This window comes from Lemur catta, chromosome 6 (genome assembly GCF_020740605.2).
Source record: "Lemur catta isolate mLemCat1 chromosome 6, mLemCat1.pri, whole genome shotgun sequence".
Lineage (NCBI taxonomy): Eukaryota > Metazoa > Chordata > Mammalia > Primates > Lemuridae > Lemur > Lemur catta.
In genome coordinates, this window is record NC_059133.1 from 62712451 (window position 1) to 62735463 (window position 23013).

The window sequence follows — 23013 nt, forward strand, 5'->3', positions numbered from 1 at the left end:
AGAACATTGACATTAATAATATAATTATCTTCTAAATAGAGTTATGTCTTAAATTTACATTGAAAATAGAGGAAGTTTTAGAATAGAAACTTTGAGAAGTGGCAATTTTAAACTGTCTAAGTCATCTCTAAACATCCTGTACTATTAATATATTCAAATATGTATTTACATTTGGGAAAGTATCTTATAAATAATTTTTTTCTAATTATTATAACTTATACCCTTATTATCTTATATCTTTACATTTAAAATAAACCTTTGTTAAATAGAATGTAAAGTACCTAAATTTAGCCTCCCTTAGCTAATCAAATGTTTAAAATATTTTTGTAATTGTAAAAGAAATAGGTATTTATTATAAAAAATTTGGATAATAGAAAAAAGCATAAAAAAGAAATTAAAAGTTACTAATAATTCCACTACTCAGAAATAACTATAATAATATTTTGATATATTTCCAGATTTTTTATAGGCTATATCACACATATATCATACAGACATTTATTATATACATGAAAATCATACTTGCATGTAGTTTAAATTTTACTTTTTAAAATAAAATAATATTGTTATGTGAAAATTTATGTCATGAAATATTTCAAAATTATGTTCATCATTTAGACTAATTTGTTTAATGTTCTCCTATTTTTGAAAAGTAGAATTCTTTCCAGTTTTTTACTATAAATAATACCATGATTAATTTTCTTATACTTAAATCTGCACCTGTCGATACTTTTACCTTAAGATAAACTTCAAAAAGTTGAATCATTTAGTCAAAATTTAGCCTAATTTGATAGAATACTGATACATTAATCCTTATTCCTCAGATATTTAAGTATCCACTATTTGCAAGTAGACTCTTCTGAGTGCTTCTAAGCACTTACATAGGAGACCAAAATGTGTATCATTTTGTCTTTGTGGTCAAGGAGGGCAGTAAGGGAAAGAACTTTAGACGTTAGAAAGTGTTTAAGACAAAAGCTAGTTTTTAATTCCCAAAGACAATAAATGTGTTAGTTCTTAGTAAGAGAGATTACTTTGATTTGGCTTATGGGTATGGGATTTTAATTACCCTTCAAGTAACAGTAGGATTTTAGCAGAAGCAAAAAATCTGGAGATATGTTTGGAGGGGCAGTAAACTACAGTTTGCCTAATATATAGTTTCTATAAGGACTATAGAAAATAGGGATATAAAGGAAAATTTCTATCAGCTGTTACTGGATCTTGAAAGTTATGCTAAGAAAACTGGAATCTATTCTTCAGAGGTTGGGAATAATTGAAAGTTTGAGTAAGAAAGTGTTCAGAGCAGAATTTCAGAAAATCCTCTGGTGCGCGTGGTTTTTCTTGGTTATGTTGAGGGGAAGAGAAACTGAGAAGGAGCAGAATCTGGGGACAAGAAGATCAGGAGAACTGCTAGGAGGTTCTGTCACTTGAACTAAGAAGTCAGAAGGCCTGTGTAGATAGAGTGATAGCATTAGTAATACATGTTCAAGTTCTTAAAATAACTCTGTTAATATAATCCTTAAAGTAACTCTGTTAATATAATCTTATAATAATGGGTATTTAGTGTACATTTGTTGAGATAACATTAACTTTAGAATATTCAAAAAAATTGTATTAATCTTGGATATAAGGGGTTGCTTGGCAGTTGTCATTTAAAACCTTATTTTAAAGTAATTTTTAAATGTAAGATTTAACTGAGTCTGTACGATTTATCACTTAACAGGTTGAAAAATATTGAAAAAGAAATTGAAAAGAAAAGAATGAATGTGTTTAATATTCGGTCTGTAGATAATTCCCTTAGACTTGGTCAGCTCAAAGGAAATCACTTTGATATTGTCATCAGAAATGTAAAAAACCAAATAAATGATTCTGTAAACTTGCAAGAGAGAATTTTGGAGGCAATAGAAAATGTTAAGGTAAGAAAACTCAATTTTAAAATAGAGTATTATAAGATTCTTTTATTAAAACAAATACGAAGAGAAAGATTTGATTTTATATTTTGACACATAATAATATTTATATACTTTTAATTTGTTGATTATTTTGTATATGTAGAATAAAGGCTTTGTGAATTACTATGGACCACAGAGATTTGGGAAAGGAAGAAAAGTTCACACAGATCAAATTGGACTGGCTTTGCTGAAGAGTGAAATGGTATGGATTTAAAAAAATATAATCTTATCTGTTTTGTCAGGTATACTTATTTTATAAGCCAATCTCTTTCTTTCTTAACTCTAATATATAAATGCATGTGTATACATACATACATATATATTATATCATTGAACATTTATTAAGCAGCTACTATGTTCTTGGTATCATATTACAAGAAAGCCAACTGTATGCACTGGTGTTTAAGACTTATTTGAGAGTTGATAGAGTATTGGCTATCACTTTATAAATTCTTAGTGAACTATATGGAAGATTTAGAGAAAACTTATACCCTACAATTCCAGAAATCAGATATCAGATCATGTAAAAGATATGAATTCACACAAGTCCAGAGACCAAAAGGGGAGCAGCAAATTTGAAAGCAAAATCTGTCTAGTCTCGAATGAAACTAAAAATGTATATCACAAATAAGAAGTTGGATTTGCAGAAATATTAAAAGTCTGTGTGTATATATACTTTTAATATATATTTTTATATAGACATGTATATATAATTACATATTATATGTACACAAATATTTTTACACTGGAATGGAGTACACATAATGGAGGAAAACTACAAAAAATTATATATTTGAACAAATGCAAGATTATTCATATGATTGTATCATGCTCACTCGTCTTCTAATATGTTTTCTTGAGTGGAAGAGAAAGGAACAGTAAGGAACTTGTGAGAAGCATTATGCATTGAACATCATCTTACACATGGAAATAAGGTGGAGAGCTGATGCTTTGGATCACATCTCACATCTGCAAATCTGTAGTCAGTTCTGGGCTTCACATTTCAAGAGGGAGTTGAGCAACTAGAATATAAATGATATGATATAGGATCTAGAAACCATGTTGATGAGAAATGTTTAACTGTACAGTGGTTCTTCAGTCTAGAAAACTCTGAAGAGGAAATGATAAAATATTTGAAATTTTGTCAGATGGAAGAAGAATTTCCTAGTTTGGGGTCTGTGTACGTTCTAGTTGAGTTCTGCCATTTGTCAGATGTGTTACCATAGGCAAGTTACTTAACTTTTCCAGGCCTCAGTTTCCTTATCTGTAAAATGGAAATAAGATATATGTCACAAGATTTTTGTGAGAAGTAAATGAAAAACCCTTTGTGAAAGCACCTAGTGCAGTGCCAGACCTGTATTAGACAAGTGTTCACAAATATGATTGGACTAGTAATGCTCTGGTTTTACAAGGAGAAATTTAAGGGCCCAAGTGGTAGTCTAGTGGAAGAAAGACCTTTCTTTCTTTCTTTCTTTCTTTCTTTTTTTTTTTTAACAATTATTCAAAGGAATAGGATTCTTCTCCCAAAGAACTGGAATGTCTTGTTTCTCATTTTGCATTTAATCAAAGGCTGGATGGCTACTCTCCTACTTATTTCAAACTTCATATTACATGATCTCAAATTTTTAAAAATTTTGCTAGACTATTAGAACTCAATTATTGCTGTGTAACATATTACTCCAAAACTTAGTGGCTTAAGACAACAAGCATTTATTATCTCATAATTCATGAGAGTTGGGAACATGGGGAAGCTGAGCTGGTGGTTCTGGGTCAGGGTCTCTCATGGGGTTGCAGTCTCTGAAGACTTGACTAGGGTGGCAGGATGTGCTTCCAAGCTCACCCTCATGGTTATTGGCAGGAGGCTTTAATTTCTTGCTGTAGGACTACTTGTGGCATGGCTGTCCCCAGACAGATGAGTTCAAGGGTGCAAAGGGATAAGAATGAGAGACAACAGAAACCTCAGTGTCTTTTATAACCTAATCTTGGAAGTGACATACCTTCACTTCTGCTATATTCTTCTGCCCTGATGAGTGTGGACGTGGACTGCACCAGGCATGAGTACCAGGTAATGGAGATCCATGGGAGCCGTATTAGAAGCTGGTTCCTGTAGTTAGAAAGCTGTAACTTCTTTCCTTTGCTCAGAGCATGCCCTCCTCAATGTTTACATTTGTTAGGTCTCAATTTAAATATTCTCTTTGTACTCCCCAAGAAAAAGTGAATTCCTCTTATTTTGTAATCCCAGAGCTTCCTGGACTTCCCATCTTAAGTTTTATCATATTTTATTATTATCATTTATTTAATCTTTTCTAGTAGAAAGTAAGCTTTAGTGGGACAGAGACCATGTGTTTTTTTGCTCAGTGCTCTATGCCTAATACCCTAAGTAGTACATAGGGCATGGCAGATGCCTAATAATATTTGTTTGAATGAATAAATACTGTAAAAGAAGATTTAGTGGAAGATTGGGTTGAATGACCTATTTTAAGATCCTTTCCTACTCTAAGACTCATATTTAGAAAGAAATCCCAGTGCTGGAGAGAGTGATAAAATACAGGAACTAGTAGATACCACTTTTTTTTTTTTTTAAAAAAAGGAACATTTTAAATCTATTTAGGATTTAAAATAAAACATTAAAGTTGACAACTTTTTTATTAAGATTTTTGCAATTATTTTTAAAACCAAAGAATTCAGGGAATTGAGAACACAAATGAAATTAATTGCTTGCTGTTCCCCTATGCTTGCTACCTCCCTTTTCGTTGTGTGTGTTGGTCAAATCTGAGTATTTGTCATTACTTTACACTTATATTCTTAGCTCAATAATAGAAGTAAAGAAATGGCAGAAGTATAAATTGTTCTGTCAATGGTCAATGACAATAGAATTTATACCATATACTTTGACAGTACTTTTTTTTTCTTTTAAATAAGGTCTCACTCTGTTGCCCAGCTGGAGTACAGTAGTACCAGCATAGCTCACAGCAACCTCAAACTCCTGGGCTCAAGCGATCTTCCTGCCTCAGCCTCCCAAGTAGTGGGCACTATAAGTGCACACCACAGCACTCGGCTAATTGAGGTCGTTGACTTCCCATAGGTCCTATATTCAGGAGGTGGCAGAGCTGGACTTTAAACTTAGGACTTTGAATCCTGAGTCCTGTTGTCTTTCTGCTGTACCACAGATGTCTGCAGTTTTCTTATAATACAGGTATCTTTAGTTTTATTACTTTCAAGTATATAAAGAAATTTTTTTTTTGAGACAGTCTCACTCTGTCACCCCAGGTAGACTGCAGTGGCATCACCATAGCTCACTGCAACCTCAAGCTTCTGGGCTCAAGTTATCCTCCTGCCTCAGCCTCCTGAGTAGCTGGGACTACTAGGTGTGCACCACCATGCCCTGCTAGGTTTTCTATTTTCTGTAGAGAACAGGTCTCACTGTGTTGCTCAAGTTGGTCTTGAGCTCCTGAGCTCAAACAATCCTCCTGCCTTGGCCTACCAAAGTGCTAATGTTGTCTTTCTGAGCCATTTTCTTTATTTTCGATGTGGGAGTGAGGCATTCTGCATCTTCGGAGCTACTTCTTTTCCTCTCTCCTGACTTCAGATAAACTGGATAGTTCAACTCTTTCCCATATTGTCTTTTTCTTTGAAGTTTGCTTTTTGAGGTTCAGTAGTTTCTACTTCAGAGTCCTCAGATGAGGTTCTTGATCTTTTCATTTTACAGACACTCATGTTGCTTGTATCCACATTTAATGCTTTGGCCTGGACGTTATCTTCCTTTTTATTTTCTTCCGTAACAATGCTATCATTTAGTTTCATTTTATTTCAGCTACATCTATGTAAATATTAAATAACTTAAAATATATATATTTAAATATTAAATAAATGCCAGCTATTCTTTGGGCCAGAATGGGCTTATTTTTCCCTGTCTTAGGAAATTTGCTAAGGTTTTCTTGTTGCTTCTTCTGGTAGATTGTTAAGAACCTGAAATGATTGCAAAAGAAAATTTCTATTTATAATACTTGCTAAATTTTTTTTCCTTTTTTCTTTTTAGGATTTGGGCATACGTTAATAGCTTTTGCTGCCTGTTCTTTTGTTTCAAATTCCACAAAGGCACAAATGCCTTTGGATCTCCAGTAGACTTATAATGTGGTATATGTAAACAACATTGCCACATTTCCTGCATACTCTTTCAACCCATCCATGATTAACACTTTTGGGAAGTAACTCCTTTGACAAATTAGAAACTGTATTAAAAATAAGGATTTAATAACTATAGCCTAGCTTTTCACAATTCCTACACCTGACTCAGAATCTCAATAAATTTTAACTTTAATATTAAAAAAAAAAGAGTGACAAAAATAGAACTGTGGAAGTGATCATGGGGATACACTTTTTCCAGTCCATAATATTTTAAAACTACACATAAAGTTACTTTGTACTGAAGGTTTATTTCTACATTTAACATTGTTTAATTTTTGAAAACCTGAAGAGAAAATTGCAGTATCAAATATCATTTATTAAATGCCTATTCTTTTACAATGCCAGATAATTTGTATCTTTTTTAAAAAAGTAATTTGATATTTTCCTTGACATATTTGCTTGCTTGATTTTTCAAGGTGAAGGCCATAAAATTATTTCTTACACCAGAAGACTTGGACGATCCCATAAATAGAGCAAAGAAGTATTTTCTTCAAACTGGTATTTAAGTTTGTTTATCCCATATGTAGCCTTGCAGATGCACAACATAAACGTTATATTAGCAGGAGGGTATTCACTGCAACATGAATGTGATGAGAAATAGATTGTAATATATTACTTATGAAATCATTTTATTACATGACCAAGGTATTTCATTTTTGCCCAGATTTGAGATTCTTGACTATTCTAACTCTTGTTTGGGGCTAAGGGTGAGGGGAGAAAGAGTCTCTTGGTTTTTCTTGACCAAAATCCTCTGAGGAGATAGAAGTTCCAAATTCTACACTTGTGCTGATGGCAGTATAATCTATTACAACTGGAGGAGATTCGAACATAAACTAAATAAAAGTTTATTTATGATAGTCCAAACTTTATGCAATGTTTTTGATCTAGTTGCCATTTAACCCTGTCTGTCAATTTTTAAAACTTTATGTCAATATGATGGTATATATGTAGAATGCTTGATGGCAACTGCTAAAGAAAAGTGGTTATGACTGCATGGGGTTAACTCTCAACTTGAATGCTTCCCAACTCTACAGTCTGTGCAAGTGATTTAAGACCATTGTTTTAGTTTCCTTACCTGTAAAATGAAGCTAATAATGAAGATAATGATGTTATGAGATTTAAATAAGATAGTAGATGTAATACTCTTAAAATAGTACTTGGCACATACTTGGCACATACCACATACTGGATAAATATAACTTGTATTTAAATAATAACGACAGCAACCATACCACTTCAGGTTCATTCAAATATCTGATCAACATGCATGTGTATACTAAATTTTCACTTACACGTTGAAATAAAGAATATCAGTTTTCAAATATTTATTCATTATTTTTAATTATATTCATATTACATATATATAATTATTCACAGGAGAGTAATATTTTTGTACCACACCACAGTGTATACACAGTGTAGGCATTTCCAGCTGTTATGAGTAATTTAAGTAATACTAAAGAAAATTCAAAATGACTTATTGTTTGTATCCATTATAGAGTCCTGATGGTTCTTACACTTTAGTGTGCATAAGAAACACCTGGTATATTTATTACAATGCTGATTCCAAGGCTCTGCCTGAATAAGCGTCTTCGTGGTGGAGTCCAGTCATCAACATTTTACAGTGTATCTCATTTGCAAGGCCTAATAGTATCCTTGAGGGATCCAGATCTCACCATTTTTTAGTGAAAAAATTCTGTGTATATGTCCATAAAAGCTCTTTAAAAATCTCCAGTCTCTACTAGCTCAGCGGTTTATTTAATAAACTGGTGGGATTTTGTTTGTTTGTTTTGACAGTCCTCTGAATAACTTCAAGTTTGTCTCTATTCTGAAGTAAGGAACTCTGGCAAATCATTACTAATGTTGACCTTTTTTTTTTTTTTCTAAAGCAGAGAAAGTGAAAGGAGGGCCATATAATGAATGACTTTTTTTTTTTGAGTGTAGCTAGTTTAACTGATAGTTCTGAGCATTATCTTCCTATTTTTGTTCATTGCCTCTCATTCAGAGAGCACAGCAAAGGCCTTTATAACTGGCCTTTAAATAAAAGAGACTGATTATCTGATTTATTCTTTATTTCAGAGGATGCTAAAGGCACCCTTTCATTGATGCCTGAGTTCAAAGTTCGAGAGAGAGCATTGTTGGAATCATTGCATCGCTTTGGCATGACGGAGGAGGGTTGTGTCCAGGCATGGTTCTCTTTTCCCCATTCCATGCGCATATTCTATGTTCATGCATATAGCAGCAAAATTTGGAATGAGGCAGTGTCTTACAGACTTGCAACCTATGGATCAAGAGTAGTGGAGGGTGATTTGATCTGTTTGGAGGAAGATATTGATGATGAGCATCTCCCAAATAGTAAAGTAAGTATCATTTCATCAGTTTTCCAAGTAACCACACCAGGAACATTAGTTTTCAGAAGCCCCGATTCTAGAAACACTTTAAAAATAAACATACATTTAATTTTTTTTTACTTATATTTATTCAGCTACTGCATCTACTCTGCTGTCAGTTGAGGCTTTATACATGTCAGTAAATAGAAAAATAAAAATAGTGGTATTAAGTGAAAGGTACAAAGGTAGTAAAGATTGTTTTGAAGAACACATTTTTTCGGGGAGGCTGAAGTGAGAGGATCCCTTAAGTCCAGGAGTTCAAGACCAGCCTGGGCAATATAGTTAGACCTGTTAGACCTATCTCTACAAAAAACTTTTAAAAATTAGCCGGGCATGGTGGTGCATGTCTGTAGTCCTAGCTACTTGGGAGGCTGAGGCAAGAGGATTGCTTGAGCCCAGGAGTTGAAGGCTGTAGTGGACTGTGATTATGTCATTGTACTTTAGCTTGGATGACAGAGCAAGCATGTCTCTTAAAAAACAAACAAACAAAAATACATTTAAAAAATTATACAAATAGGCCGGGCGTGGTGGCTCACGCCTGTAATCCTAGCACTCTGGGAGACTGAGGTGGGTGGATTGCTCAAGGTCAGGAGTTCGAGACCAGCCCCTGAGCAAGAGTGAGACCCTGTCTCTACTAAAAATAGAAAGACATTATCTGGCCAACTAAAAATATATATAGAAAAAAAAAATTAGCTGGGCATGGTGGCGCATGCCTGTAGTCCCAGCTACTTGGGAGGCTGAGGCAGTAGGATTGCTTAAGCCCAGGAGTTTGAGGTTGCTGTGAGCTAGGCTGACGCCACAGCACTCACTCTAGCCTGGGCAACAGAGCGAGACTCTGTCTCAAAAAAAAAAAAAAAAAAAAAATTATACAAATAATGCACAAAACAGACCCCTTAAAAATAAAATTTGAATCATTACAGATGAGGCTGCCATCACTGCCACCCCCCGAATACGATTCCTTCCCTTCCTCCAGAGAATTAACCTCTGTTGTTTGGCATGTGTATTTCTAGACCTTTCTCTATGCTTTTACATAAATGTCCACAGAAAATAGATTTTTATTCTATTAAGATAGAATAAAAAAAAAAGAAAAGATAGGATTTAGAGGCTCAAAACTTAAAATATGAAAAGGAAATATAAGATTTTTATAATAATGGTATATGGGACATGTAATGTTATACGTTTCTTTTATGTAAATGTGATTTCATAACTTGCTTTTTTCCTTTTAACAACGTCTTAGAGACATTTAGAGTAATCAAATTTTAATGTAATTTATATTATAAAACTTGATCTTTCAATTTCCTCCCTGAGTATTTTTACCTATGTGGGTTTCATCTAATGAAATTGGATTCTATAAATCATGCAATGAAATTCATCTTATAATATTGTAATGCAAAAAAAATATTATTCTCTAATATTTAGTCTCCCAAATAAGGTTTAAAAATTAGTGAAAGAATTTTGAGTAATACTTATATATGTAACATCATATAATCAATGAATTTTGTAGGAGAAAGGATTTTAGACACCCTCTTTTCTAACTCCCATTATATAGAAATGAAAATCGAGATTCAGATTGCAGAGGAGCCAGATTCATAGTCACACAGGTAGCAGAACTAAAAAGACCCAGTTGCCTGACTCCTAGCTCCAACTGGTCTCCACTAGAGAAATCATGGGGTATAGAAAAGGTGTCAGCATTGAGAGCTAAAGCATGGGCCAGTTTTTCAAAAACAAAAAATAGACTTAACTCTATAAAAAAGAAGCTTTATCTAAATTGACGGCATAGTTCTAGGTATATGCATTAAGATTTTTTGGTTTCAAGTAATAGAAACCCACCTCAACTACGGTAATTTAAGGAAAAATTGACAGGAATTCATTAGTCCTCGTAACTGAAAGTCCATGATTGCTTCAGGGACAGCTGTATTTAGGGGCTTAAGTGTCCTAAGTAATCAGTCTCATTTTTTTCATCTTTCAGCTCTGCTTTTCTCTGTGTTAGATTCATTCCCAGTCTGGCTTATACCTTTGGTGGCAAGATGGTTATTAGTGACTCTAGGCTTATTTCTTACAACTCTAGACTTATTTCTCTGCAAGAAAGAAAGCTTTTCTTTCCTAAAAGTGTCAACAAAAACTGTAAAATCAAGTATTAGTGGCTAGGAATGGCCTGGCTTCGGTCACGTGTACAGAACTGAATCAGTAAGTATGGCTGGAGTATGTGATTGGCTAAGCCTACATTCCAGGGCTCCCTTCCTGGGACCATCCCACCTAACCCACATCTGAGAACTGGGGATGCCCCCTGCAAAATTAGGGTGCTACTAACAGAAAAGAGAGAATAAAAGTTGTGCAAATCAGAAAAATAGATGTCTGCTTTACTGTTTCATTAAATGGGTGGTTTAGGAATATTTACATAAGTAAGTGATCAGTAGGAGGCAGTATGTATTACTAAGAATGGTCATTTAATTGCAACACAGGCTTTCAAACTCTGTAAAAAGAAATCTAGCAGCACTCTAGGTCTTATTTTACCTCATGTGGGGGAGAAAAGATATGTCAGTGATCTTTTGATAAATAATGAAAAATCATAGGGTTTTTTAAACACCTTCCAGAAAACATGTCCATTTAAATATTACTTGGGCAACACGTTATTTTGTAAATCAGACATTTCTAACTCAGAATTTTAGAAGTTAAAGATTACTTTCACAATATACAGCAACAATTTCTGAAATGCATATATTTTATAAGATTTCTTTGTTCAAAATAACATATGCAAGGATAGTTTTATGATAAGAATTGTATCTGCTTTTCTTTTTGGAGCCACAGAAGAAGAGAGAACATTTATTAGCACTGAGAAAGGAAAAGGCAGGACTTAGAGGCTTAAAATGTAAAAGATGAAAAGAGAAAAGATAAAGGTTCCTAATAAATGGTATATGGGGTATATAATGTTGTGCATCTACAGTTAAAAATTGTAGGAAACTAATCTGATTCCCTCTTTTGATAGGATTACTGGACTAACAGGTGTATCTTTATTTCAAGTCGCTTGTAATTTTCTTATAATTTTTCTGTGAGCCAGATGAAAAAACGGAGAAACGTGAGTTAGACAATTAAGAAGTTAGGGGAAGGCTGGGTCAGTGGCTTATGCTTGTAATCCTAGCACACTGGGAAGCTGAGGCAGAAGCAAAAGTGAGACCCCTTTTCTACTAAAAATAGAAAAATTAGCCAGGCCTGTGGTCCCAGCTACTCGGGAGGCTGAGGCAGGAGGATTGCTTGAGCCCAGGAGTTTGAGGTTGCTGTGAGCTAGGCTGACACCACGGCACTCTAGCCTGGGCAACAGAGTTAGACCCTGTCTCAAAAAAAAAAAAAAAAGAAGTTAGGGGAGCAGCCATATAGCAAAAACATGTTTGTTAATTAATATTTGCTTGATATCAACCTGGAGCAAGTTCTCTAAAGACAAAGCACGGTATACTGTATTTGACTATGTTTGTTCAGTATTTTCATAAATCACTTAAATCACAGTATTGGGGGTATGCTTATGAATCTGTGAAAGACAAAAAGCTAGAAGTGATGCAAGAGAAATCATAGTCCCATGTAGTTTGTCTGTCCCTTGTATTTTGGTCAGGTCACATCTGGAGCTTTATAGCTCCAGATTTCTGAGTGCAGTAGTCAAAAGAGGTTATTTACCAATAAACAAACAAACTCAGATTTAAAACAAAAAAAGGAGAGACATTATTGATAAGACTAGGGAGAACTGAGGCAAAAGCAAACAGATTTAGAGGGTATCTAAGTACTATATTGTATGGTGAATGCTTTAAGAATATTAGAATACTGTTATCCTTATGGAGAGATGATAGCTGCCTTTCTACTTGAGCTTTCATGTGCAAGAGAAAATAGAATTATGCTATGATATCCTGGAGCAACATTTCTCAAATCTATCCCATACCTCTTTTTTTCCCTCCTACTTGTGACACTTATTACTATTCTACGAAACAAATGTTGAAAAACACCAATTCTACAAAGAGGATTATGGTATTTGTTGGGGACAGAGGTTGGTAGGGGTGGGGCGGGGTTGGTATTAATATTACTGAAACAGATTTTTGATTCAGCATAATAAAACTTTGTGATTTAGAAAAAGATAGTTGGTCACTAAGGTGAAAGTATTGCCTCACCTTTTTCCAACTTTGTTTTTTAGCAATTAAAGCAGGAAGATTCATCCTAATTTTTATGTAGTCTACTCCTTCGGAAACAAATTATGAAAACATTTTGTTTGGATGTATGTTTATTCAGCATAGTAATCAAATTATACATACCAGAGTTATGGAACATTTGTGAATCATACATGTTTTCATTATGTTTTTTACAAATAGGTTCATCTTGTAACCAAAAAAGAGGAATCAGCTAATACATATGCAATACATCAGGTAAATTTGCTTAAAAATTACTGTCACTTAGATCTAAGTATAGACATTGTCCCCAAAAGACAAAATGTTTCTCAGGCCACCTCCTCCTTTTTTATCAAATCTTTTAAATTCAGGTATAATTTATGTTAAATTCACTCTTCTTAGTTTACAGTTGTATAAGTTTTGGTAAATGTACAAGTTTTGATAAACATATTGCTATATGACCACCACAAAAATCAATATAAAAAACAATTTGATCTCTTCTGCAAATTTCCCTGTGTCCTTTTGTAGTTCACCCCTACTGCCATTCCCAGTCCCTGGCAACCCCTGATCTGTTTATTGTCACTATAGTTTTGCCTTTCAAAGAATGTCATGTAAATGGAATCATACAGTATGTGGCCTTTTGTGTCTGGCATCTTTCACTTAGCATAATGAATTTGAGATTCATTCATGTTGTGTATATTTGAGTTTTTTACCGTGTTCTTTTTTCTGACTACCTTTTGGTACTCTTCAAGAAAACTATAGAAGTCACTAGCAAAGGAGGAAAACCCCACAAAATGCAATTTACCCACAAGCAGCTGAGAAAATAGCCATCAAATTTGCAGCTATTTGTTTGCTTTCTTGTTTTTAAACAAGTAAGAAGAAATGAAAATTCCCATCCAAAATACCAGTTATGTGATTGAGCACTAAAGGTTACTCTTTGTGTTATAGAAAGTATATGCGTGACTTTGTAGAGATTAAGTCTTTATTGGCTAATTAATGTACCCAAATTTCTTGAACAGTGGTTGGTCTAATAGTATTTGACTTGAATTGGTTACCTTCATTATTGTGAGTCCTTGATTTTCATTAGCTGTTTTCTTTGCCTGGCAACATTAATCATAGTGTAATACTCAAAGCGTGTGTTAGGCTGACTGTAATGTTTATACCCTGAGACTGTTTTTATAAATCCAGATTCCAGTCATAAAAGTAAATTTAAACTATGACCATGTATCTTTCTGAAGGCTATTCCATGTATTTTTCCCCCTTGTTTTTTGACAGGTGGTTCTTCCAGTACTTGGATACAATATTCAGTACCCAAAGAACAAAGTAGGGCAATGGTATCATGAAATACTTAGCAGAGACGGACTACAAACATGTAGGTTTAAAGTACCTGCTCTGAAACTGAACGTACCAGGATGCTATAGACAGATTTTGAAACATCCCTATAATCTCTCATACCAACTGAAGGAAAATCATGACATTGATGTCAAAACGGAAGGTTCCCACATAGATGAAGCAACTTTATCTCTTTTGATCTCTTTTGATCTTGACAGTTCGTGTTATGCCACAGTTTGTCTGAGGGAAATAATGAAGCATGATGTTTAAAACTGATACCTTTGATATAATCATATATATGTCACTCTTTGAAGGAAGGGAAGCTAAAATTTCTTGAGCATCTACCATATGCTAGGAGCTTCCTAATTGTTACCTCCTTTAATTTTCACAGCAACCTGAGAAGTTGGAATTTGATGCTGTAATGTTCCAGAAGGACATATAGCTAGAAAGTCTCAGGGTCTGAATTTAAGATCTGACTCCAAAGTCTATGTTTTTTCTATTATATAATGTTTCCGTGACCTTTATTCTGTGTCACAAAAGTTACAGTCTTTTTAAACCAATAGGAACATAACACTGCAAGATAACATTTAGGGAAAAAAACTTGTATGGTAATGTTCATATTCTCTATCTCCTTGCTTAGAACAGAAGTGAAACTAGGTTGCAGTGAAAGCATATGGTTGGAGAAAAAGATAAATGAAGCATTTTGCTAATTATTATCTTTAACTATTTTTGAAATTATTGATCAGAACAACATACAAGGGAAATACCAACCCTCTATTTATGGTGGCTACCCCAGGGTAGTTATTATCCTTTTATGAGATACATAATCTTTGATGAAGATTGAAATACAGTTTTTTTAATATAATTTCTATATCTTGACATGCATTGACCATCTTGCCTTTTCAATATTTTTAATCTATTATCTAAAATATAGATTTTAGAGTCAGACAGATCTGTGCTCAGACTCCAACTCTGACACTAGTGACTTTGGGTACATTATTCATTGTGCGTCTCTTATAGAATCAAGGCAATGCTAACTTCATAAGTGACAAATAGGATTATCTCCACTTTTTATGTTGCTAGAGGAATAAAACACATAGCCCGTTTGAAAATTTTAATGTTTGTTAGTTTAACTATCCCACATCGTAAATCATCCTTAACCATTTTATATTAGTTAAATTTTGGTGGTGGGGAGGAGGAAATGACTATTATGCTTTGGGAATATCTGAGCATTTTTTCATTGTTGGTAATACTATATAGGGATGAAATTTAAAAAGTATAGAGCATTGTTTATCAGTGATATGGCACTTTATGTACTTAAGTGAATCAAACTGTTTGGGGAAATATTAGCATAAGTAAATAAAATTCAAAAGAAGGAAAAGAAGCTATATGCAATACAAAATTTGCCTATTGCAGCCTTTTTATATGTAATGAAAGAAATTAAAAATAGTTTCAAAGTCCATCATTAAATAACTAATGTAAATAAGATGAGATGTACCAACATAATGGCAAAATATGTAGTTATTAAAAATAGTGATGAACTTTTTAGTTAAATGAGAAATGTCCCCCAAAAGTAGAACACATGTATTACAAATGCAATGATACACTGAAACAGCTTTTACAAATGAGAGACATGTTAGTATAGATATCAGAGATAAACTCACCCAGTTTGAACCCTGGCTCTGCCACTTATAGCAGTGCGGCCTTGGGCAAATTATTTAAGCTCATGTACTTACTTCAGTTTCAACATCTATGAAATAGTGATGTTAATATTACCTACCTCATGGGGTAATTGTGAGGATTTTCTGAGTTAATATATGTAAAGCAGCTTTAAAAAGTGCTTGGCACATAGTTATTGTTAAATGTCTGTGAATGCAAATTTGGAAGAGAAAAGAAAAAAAATGAAAATGCCATTCTATTAAGATAATGGGGTTTTAGATTTTGTTAATACTAAAAATGTCCTTGTTTTGTCATTACATATTTTAGCAATAAGTAATACTCAACATGCAAAAGTTGTATATTGTAGTATTATTGATTTTTTAAAAAATTACCTTCATGGTTGTAATGTTTATTGGGAATGACATGATACTCTATTGGGTAGTAAAAAAAATTTGGAAAAACTGCTTTAACTTTCTTTTACGTGATATATTATATTCTGTAAATATAACTATAAGATGAATTATATAAATTATTAAATCCTAGTTTTCTCTTAAATGTTGAGTAGTAATTAGAAAATGTGAAACTATTTAAATGTGTCGTCATTGATATTATTTTCTTTGCCTGTAGATGGCACTATAACGTTAGACATCTTTATTTATTTAGTAGGTACTTTGGCTATGTATAAAAAGGATCACTGATTTATTTCAAGTTACCATAAAATGTATTCAGATATTATTCTTGTGGAATATTATTTTATATACCAATAATATTTTCCATGTTAATTTTTTTTTCAGTTTAAGGACTTTATTAATACACTTTGGACCAACTGATGACCAGTTACCTAGGTTTTCCCAGTTTTTCTGAAGCATTTCAGGCCTTCCTAAGCATGACCTTTGGATTAGTTTTAATTATCAAGGCTGCATTTGAAACTGAGCAATAGTGCCTGAGGATCAGTAAGGTGAAACAAACTGAGATCTTCTGGATTTTTTGTGAGTTGTAAAAAAGTGAAAGTCACAACTTTTGACTTAACTAACATTTTATTGATTATCTGATATGCCGGTATCTCTCACCTTAACCCATAAACCTACTCTATGTGGAGGTAGTATTTTCCTTTATTTTGCATATTAGAAACATATCTGAGTGGTTTATTGACCTATTCAAGGTCAAACAAGATAGTGTATGGTTGAACTTGATTATTCTTCCTAGTTCAGTACTAGGAAGAAAGCAAACTACCAATGTTTGCTTTCTGAAAACAATTTTTTTTAGTAATAACTTTCATTTCCACCAACTTGATATTACTTGCCATTGATTTTAATACACATATTGGGGCATGTCTGAAGAGAAACAACTTTCCTTTTGAGATTCTGAGACCAAAACAGAAATAAAAGATATCCTTCAGCAAATTCCCAAATCATTTTGGGGTATTTCCCAAAATCTTTTCAGATTTGTATCACAATAATATGCAAAATCACTGCAGGTCATAGTAGGTTATTTTAGATGGTACTTGGTACAATATTAAACATCACTGAAAAAGCATAGTGAGAAAGTTGCTCCTTTTTCATTTCTCTTTCAGTCTTCTTATCAATTGTTCTGTTTAAGAAAGGAGAAACCTGACTGACACTATTTCAAATATGTCACTGATACTTGCTGGTTTACCTTTTTCACAGACTGTGCAGGCCTCAGGCTCACAAATATCAGCAGGCAACAATCTGTAACTAGAATTTAATATGATTGCTGTGTTTGATTGAATTTATTTTACCTTTTATTTATAGCAAACAATTCTGGTTCCCCATTTATGTGATGTTATTATCTTTCCTTTAAAACTAAATTGAACTTTAAAAAGAATCAATTTTAAGGTATTAAATAAATAATGCTATAGATATAGCAATAATTATGACAGCGATACATGAATCATTAAACTTTAGGGAATACTGGTACAGTTGAAAATCCCTCAACTCAAAGATGGGCTCTACCACTGCTTTAGTATGGGACGTTAGTAACCCACCGATTTCCTCTGTTGTGGTATTCTCAGATTTGAAGAATTTGAAGTTAGTGTTTATTTTTCAGTCCAGGGGAGTATTATATCAAATAAAATTATGAAATATATATAAATTCAAGATATTATTATGAACAGAGGTACTGGTGATTACATGCCATGTCTTAAAATTTTACTGATAGGGACTTGATTTCAGAAAATCTTGTGAAACACTGAGAACACTGTCTGGTGCATATAAATTCTCAGTAAATTTCAGCTAGTGTTATTATAGTTAATATTACTTTACTTTCTGATGAAATTTTTACAATAAAATGGTTAATGTCTTTCTATTGAGATCTGATCTGACTCTGTCTTTGCATAAAGTAATTATAATTCAAACTTACAGATTTTTTTTCTTTTTTTTGTAAATGGAAATAACTATTTCTAAATCTGGGGATTTAGCAGTTTGTTCAAATTAGGATCTTTAAGAACTATCTAGGTCAGTGTTTCTCCACATTTTCCACCTAGGAATAACCCTTAAGAGACCAAAAAGAAAATGAAGTTCCATATAACTTAATGCAAAGTTTTCTTACATTGATGTAAGGGTAGAAAAAGAGGTTGGAGGCATGTGCTAGCAAGTAGAAAAATAGGACTTTTTTTTTTTCTGAGATGTTTGAACTTTTAAAACAAGAATATATTTGTCTGTTAATTTTGCACTTAAAAATATTGAAGACTATCTAAAGTTCAGAGAGGGAAAGGTAAGGAAATTAATGGATTATGATTGCATTTGTTCATAATTGTTCTGGTGGCTCTTGCCTACATATTGCCAGAGAAAGGAATTTATGCATTATACCTTTTAATAGCACTGATCTGTGCAGCTAATAAAACTAGTTTAAAGTTTAGTGCTTGAGTTATGAATTTTGCTTTCAAATTTCAGAAAGCTTCTGTTTTAGAGATAACTTTGATGTCATATGTTACTGTTTTAATTTGTTTTTCTAAGCCCTCTGCTTTATATATTTTTTTGATAGGCCACAAAGCAATGTTAAGTATGTGACATATTAAGCAACAAATATTTGAATGACCCTAAGTTAAAGGCACTCTATGAGATGCTATGGGAAAGACAAAAATAAAATGAAATAATATCTCTGTCACTGAGGGATTACACAATGTTATGTCCTTTAAGTTTTCATTTGATTTGAAATGGCACCAGTAAATAGAATATGCAGACTAAATGGCAATGAGAAAAACAAGCAGCATCTTTCCATTTCACTTATGGCTCATTCTATGACCAAAAATATGTTACTTGACCTCCCAGCACCCCATTCTAAATCCTTAAATGATACTTATATTAGCATTTCTAAGCATTTTGAGACCTCCTCTTAAAATATGCTTTGAACTATTCAGTCTAAATGCTGCTTTCTAAAAAGCTACTAGTTTAAAGAATGGGAAATGGTGTTAATGGAGTTAATCTTATGTAATTTCAGTGTGGGTTGTCAAGAATACCTCTAAGTAAAGAAAATGACTCTAATCTTCTTAAGCAATTCATTTTCTCAGCAACTTGGAGGCAGGAGTTAATTTACTCTGCCTGTGTACATAGGCCCTCTCTTACTAAAGAAAAATTTTTTATGTATGGGGAAAAAGTCAAGGATAGCCACAAAATTAAATTTAGATACTGGAAATATTACAAGATACAAGATATATTAAATTGTCTTTTTTGTTATCAGTTTCCTTTATAAAAACCCAACTCAACTACCAATGTAGAAATAAAAGCCTTGTTACAAGGAGGAAATTTAGCCATGGGGTCAAAACAAGAGCTATTTGGTTGTTTAAAAAGGGTAGAGATCAAAGAGCTGGTCACTGCTTAACTGAGGGTGTTCAGGCAGTAGAATGGGGTACAGAGAGGAGGGGAGTAGGAACTCAATTCTTTATGCTTTTATGCCAAGCCATCATTTCCAATAAGCCTTACTGGTATTTTCTTAGACTGGTTAAGTCATGATTCTGAATTTTTTACTGCAATAGTGTTTTAATCTTAGTTGATCGTTGTTTCCACCTTCTTCACTAGCCAGTGTTCTTTTCTAAAAAAGGGGAAATGAAGATCCTTTCTGTAAGTAACCTTTACAATTCCCTTAGGTTATAATAAAATGGATTTTTTTGCATATAATTTTCAAAAAGAAACTAATTTCAATTGCATTTTTCTATGAAATATCATAAAGGAATCTAATAAATTTTTATGCTATGCAAATACGAACACAATTTGTAAATTTTGAAGCCAATAGCAAATCTGGGAAGCAGTTATTCTAAGTTCAAAGGGCATTCTCCCAATGCATTGAAAAGCATTTTATGACTATGTTTTTATGTCTATATCTTTATATCTCATTTTGATTATTGTGATAATTTTCTAACTGGGTGGCCTCCGATTTTTCACTCTAGCCAGTCGATCTTGTATACTAGTGTCCATTATTCTCCAAAAAGTAGAAATCTTATTCCGTCACTATTTTTAGGTGCTTGAACATTTCAGTAGCTTCTCAGTATCTGTGGGATAAAAGTCCGAACCCCTCGACATAGCACATGGAGACCTGCACAGTCTGGCCCCAAATTATCTTTCATGTGGCATCTGATGCTACTCCACAGAACATATCCTTTGTTCTAGCTCTGTTTGCTCTTTTCCAAATACAGGTTGAATATTCTTTATCCAAAGTGCTTGGGACCAAAAGTCTTTCAGATTTCAGATATTTTTGGATTTTGGAATATTTGCATATGCATAATGAGATACCTTGGGATGGGACCCAAGTCTAAAAACAAAATTCATTTATGTTCCATATACACCTTGTACACATAGCCTGAAGGCAATTTTATTTTTCCCTTGAGATCACTGAATAAACTTGTGTGTTCTATACCTGCGTTCTGACTGAGACCTGTCACATGAGGTCAAGTGTAGAATTTTCCACTTATGATGTCATGTCACTGCTCAAAAAGGTTTCAATTTGGGAATATTTTGGATTTTGGACTTCAGATTTTCAGATTAGGGATGCTCAACATGTATGGCAAATTTTCACATTATGCACTTCAACCTCTATTTTCATTGGCTGGACCATCTCCTCTGCTTACATTAAATGTTTTCTGTGAAATCTATGTTCTCGTAGCCTATTGCATGTATCACTATTCTCTCATTGCTCACATTTTATTATACTTATTTGATTAGATATCTGGATCATCTACTATGAGCCCTTCAAGGGCATTCATCTTTATACCTTGGGCACCATCAGTGCCTGACATGTAATAGGTTTAAAAATATTGAGTGAATACAACAGACATACTTTAGCAAATTTATTTGGTAAATATAATCTCATGAAAGTTCTGAAATACTCTTTTCCACTCAAAAAAAGTTTAGAATATTAAAATTAGGAATTATTATAATGCTCTTTGACTTTACATAAGTTGCCAAAATAATTTTAATAGTTTCATCTTTGCCTTTTATTTAAATATTAAAAGCATTGTAGAATTCCATTTAAAACTTAGAACAAGCTGTCATGCCTTTCCTGTGTTCTTTTCTTTCTTGATCCTCATTTTACAAATAAGGATTGTAGGGCTTGAAGAGTTTAAATAGCTTACTCCAGGTTATAAAGAGTGTTTAACCTAACTGTTTTTGGTTTCAAGGCCATGGAAAGTACTTTAATTTTCTACTTTGTTTAACTAGTGATTATTTAATTTCTGCCTATCTCTGAATTTATCTGCATATTTCTAATACTGTATGACATTAAGGCAAATTGGGGAAAGACTCACTGTAAGTGCTATAATGAGCGTAGCTATCAATCATTGAGCACTGTGTGCTAAGCAGTTTGTATCCTAACAAGTACTTACATTTATGATGATTACTGTTATTATTTTCATTTTATAGATGAGGACACAGATAGCAATTAAGAAACATGAGAAAGATAAAACATGGAGAATTATCTGGAACTAATAAGACACTATAATACAAATTTAAGAAGTCCAGTGAATCTCAAGCAATGTAAATTAAAAAGCCACACTGAGATATATCATAGTGAATATGTAAAACATCAATAATGAAAAGAAAAATTTTAAAGGCAGCCAGAGAAAGATCATTCTCCAAGGAAAGACCAGAGTGATAAGCTAAGTAGCTAACTCTCCAGAGCAACAATGGAGTATATTAAAATAACAGAACGTTTGCAGCTAACTGCTGAGTCTCACTAGAGGATATTAAAACAAACAAACAAAAACTACTACAGGAGAAGATAAAGGGTCCTAGATGAAAGTCCAAGGTTGAAGGATGAATGATGGGCAGGAAAAGTGGTAAGTACATGGTTAAATATAAGCAAACATTGACTTTATAAAATGATAATGCTTATAACGTCTTCTGGGTTAAAAAGGATATGAAATTAAAATATAGGGGCTGGGTGTGGACTAAATGGAATGAATGGCCTAAGGTTCTATTATCTGTAAAAGATAAATATATTGATTAGATATGTGTGTTGTAATATCTATAATCACTGAAGGAATAAAACAGGTATAACATCCAAATTAGTAGAAGAAAATAATAGAATAATGAAAAAGAAATCCAGTGGAAGATGAAATGAAACTGACAAGAGAGAAAGTTATAAGACAAAGGAGCACAAAGAAAATATATAGATTTAAATCCAGATATATAATAACATTAATTATTAATGAATTAAATGATCCAGTTAAAAAGTTGTAAGACAATTTTTAAACATTTTCACTGTATATTGTTAACAACAGACATATCTCAAACATAAAACAGCATAAAGGTTGAAAGTAAAAGATAGAAGTACATAATGCAAATACTAATGAAAAAAATGCTGATATGGCATATGAAAGTCAGAAAAAAAATTAAGACAGGAAACATTACTGGGAATTAAGAAAGGCATTTTATAATGATTTAAGTTTCCATTCACCAGGAAAATACAACAACTTTGTTTTGTTGTTGTTGTTGAGGTATTCCAGTTAAAAAAAAAACAAAATCTAGACAAATCCTAAAAGAGTTATAACACAAACTTTATGTTTTAATATACCTCATAACATGGCTTCAAAATATACAAAGTAGAAATTGAAAGAAATAGAGGAGGTAGAGATTTTTTTAAAACATAGATTGCTTAATAACTATAGGAGAGAAGACAAAAGTCACTGGGATTCCACAAGATTTAGACAAGAGAATTAATAAATTCACCTAATAGACATACGTAGAACAGTATACTCAACAACTGCAGAACCTAGATTTTTTTAAGGCATCCATGGAACATTTACAGAAATTGACTATACACTGGATGATAAACATATGCAATATATTTTCAAATGACTGAACAATATGAAGTACATTCTTTTGCCACAGTACAATT

At 32.9% G+C, this 23013-nt stretch overlaps 1 protein-coding gene across 7 annotated transcripts in view; it reads left to right on the forward strand.

The window, feature by feature from the left end:
- Positions 1–23013, forward strand: part of PUS7L (pseudouridine synthase 7 like) — a 38884-nt gene that overhangs the window by 8303 nt on the left and 7568 nt on the right. For 2 of the 7 annotated variants that reach the window (XM_045553989.1, XM_045553990.1), the window contains exons 4-9: positions 1721–1913; positions 2053–2151; positions 6554–6635; positions 8217–8497; positions 12877–12930; positions 13948–16007. In XM_045553989.1, the coding sequence (XP_045409945.1) occupies positions 1721–1913; positions 2053–2151; positions 6554–6635; positions 8217–8497; positions 12877–12930; positions 13948–14274 (1036 nt within the window). In that variant the 3' untranslated portion in view covers positions 14275–16007. Of the gene's footprint in view, positions 1–1720; positions 1914–2052; positions 2152–6553; positions 6636–8216; positions 8498–12876; positions 12931–13947; positions 16008–16457; positions 18045–21536; positions 22016–23013 lie in introns of those variants that run through there. The other 5 variants (XR_006735815.1, XM_045553991.1, XM_045553992.1 and 2 more) reach the window with 5 other exon arrangements.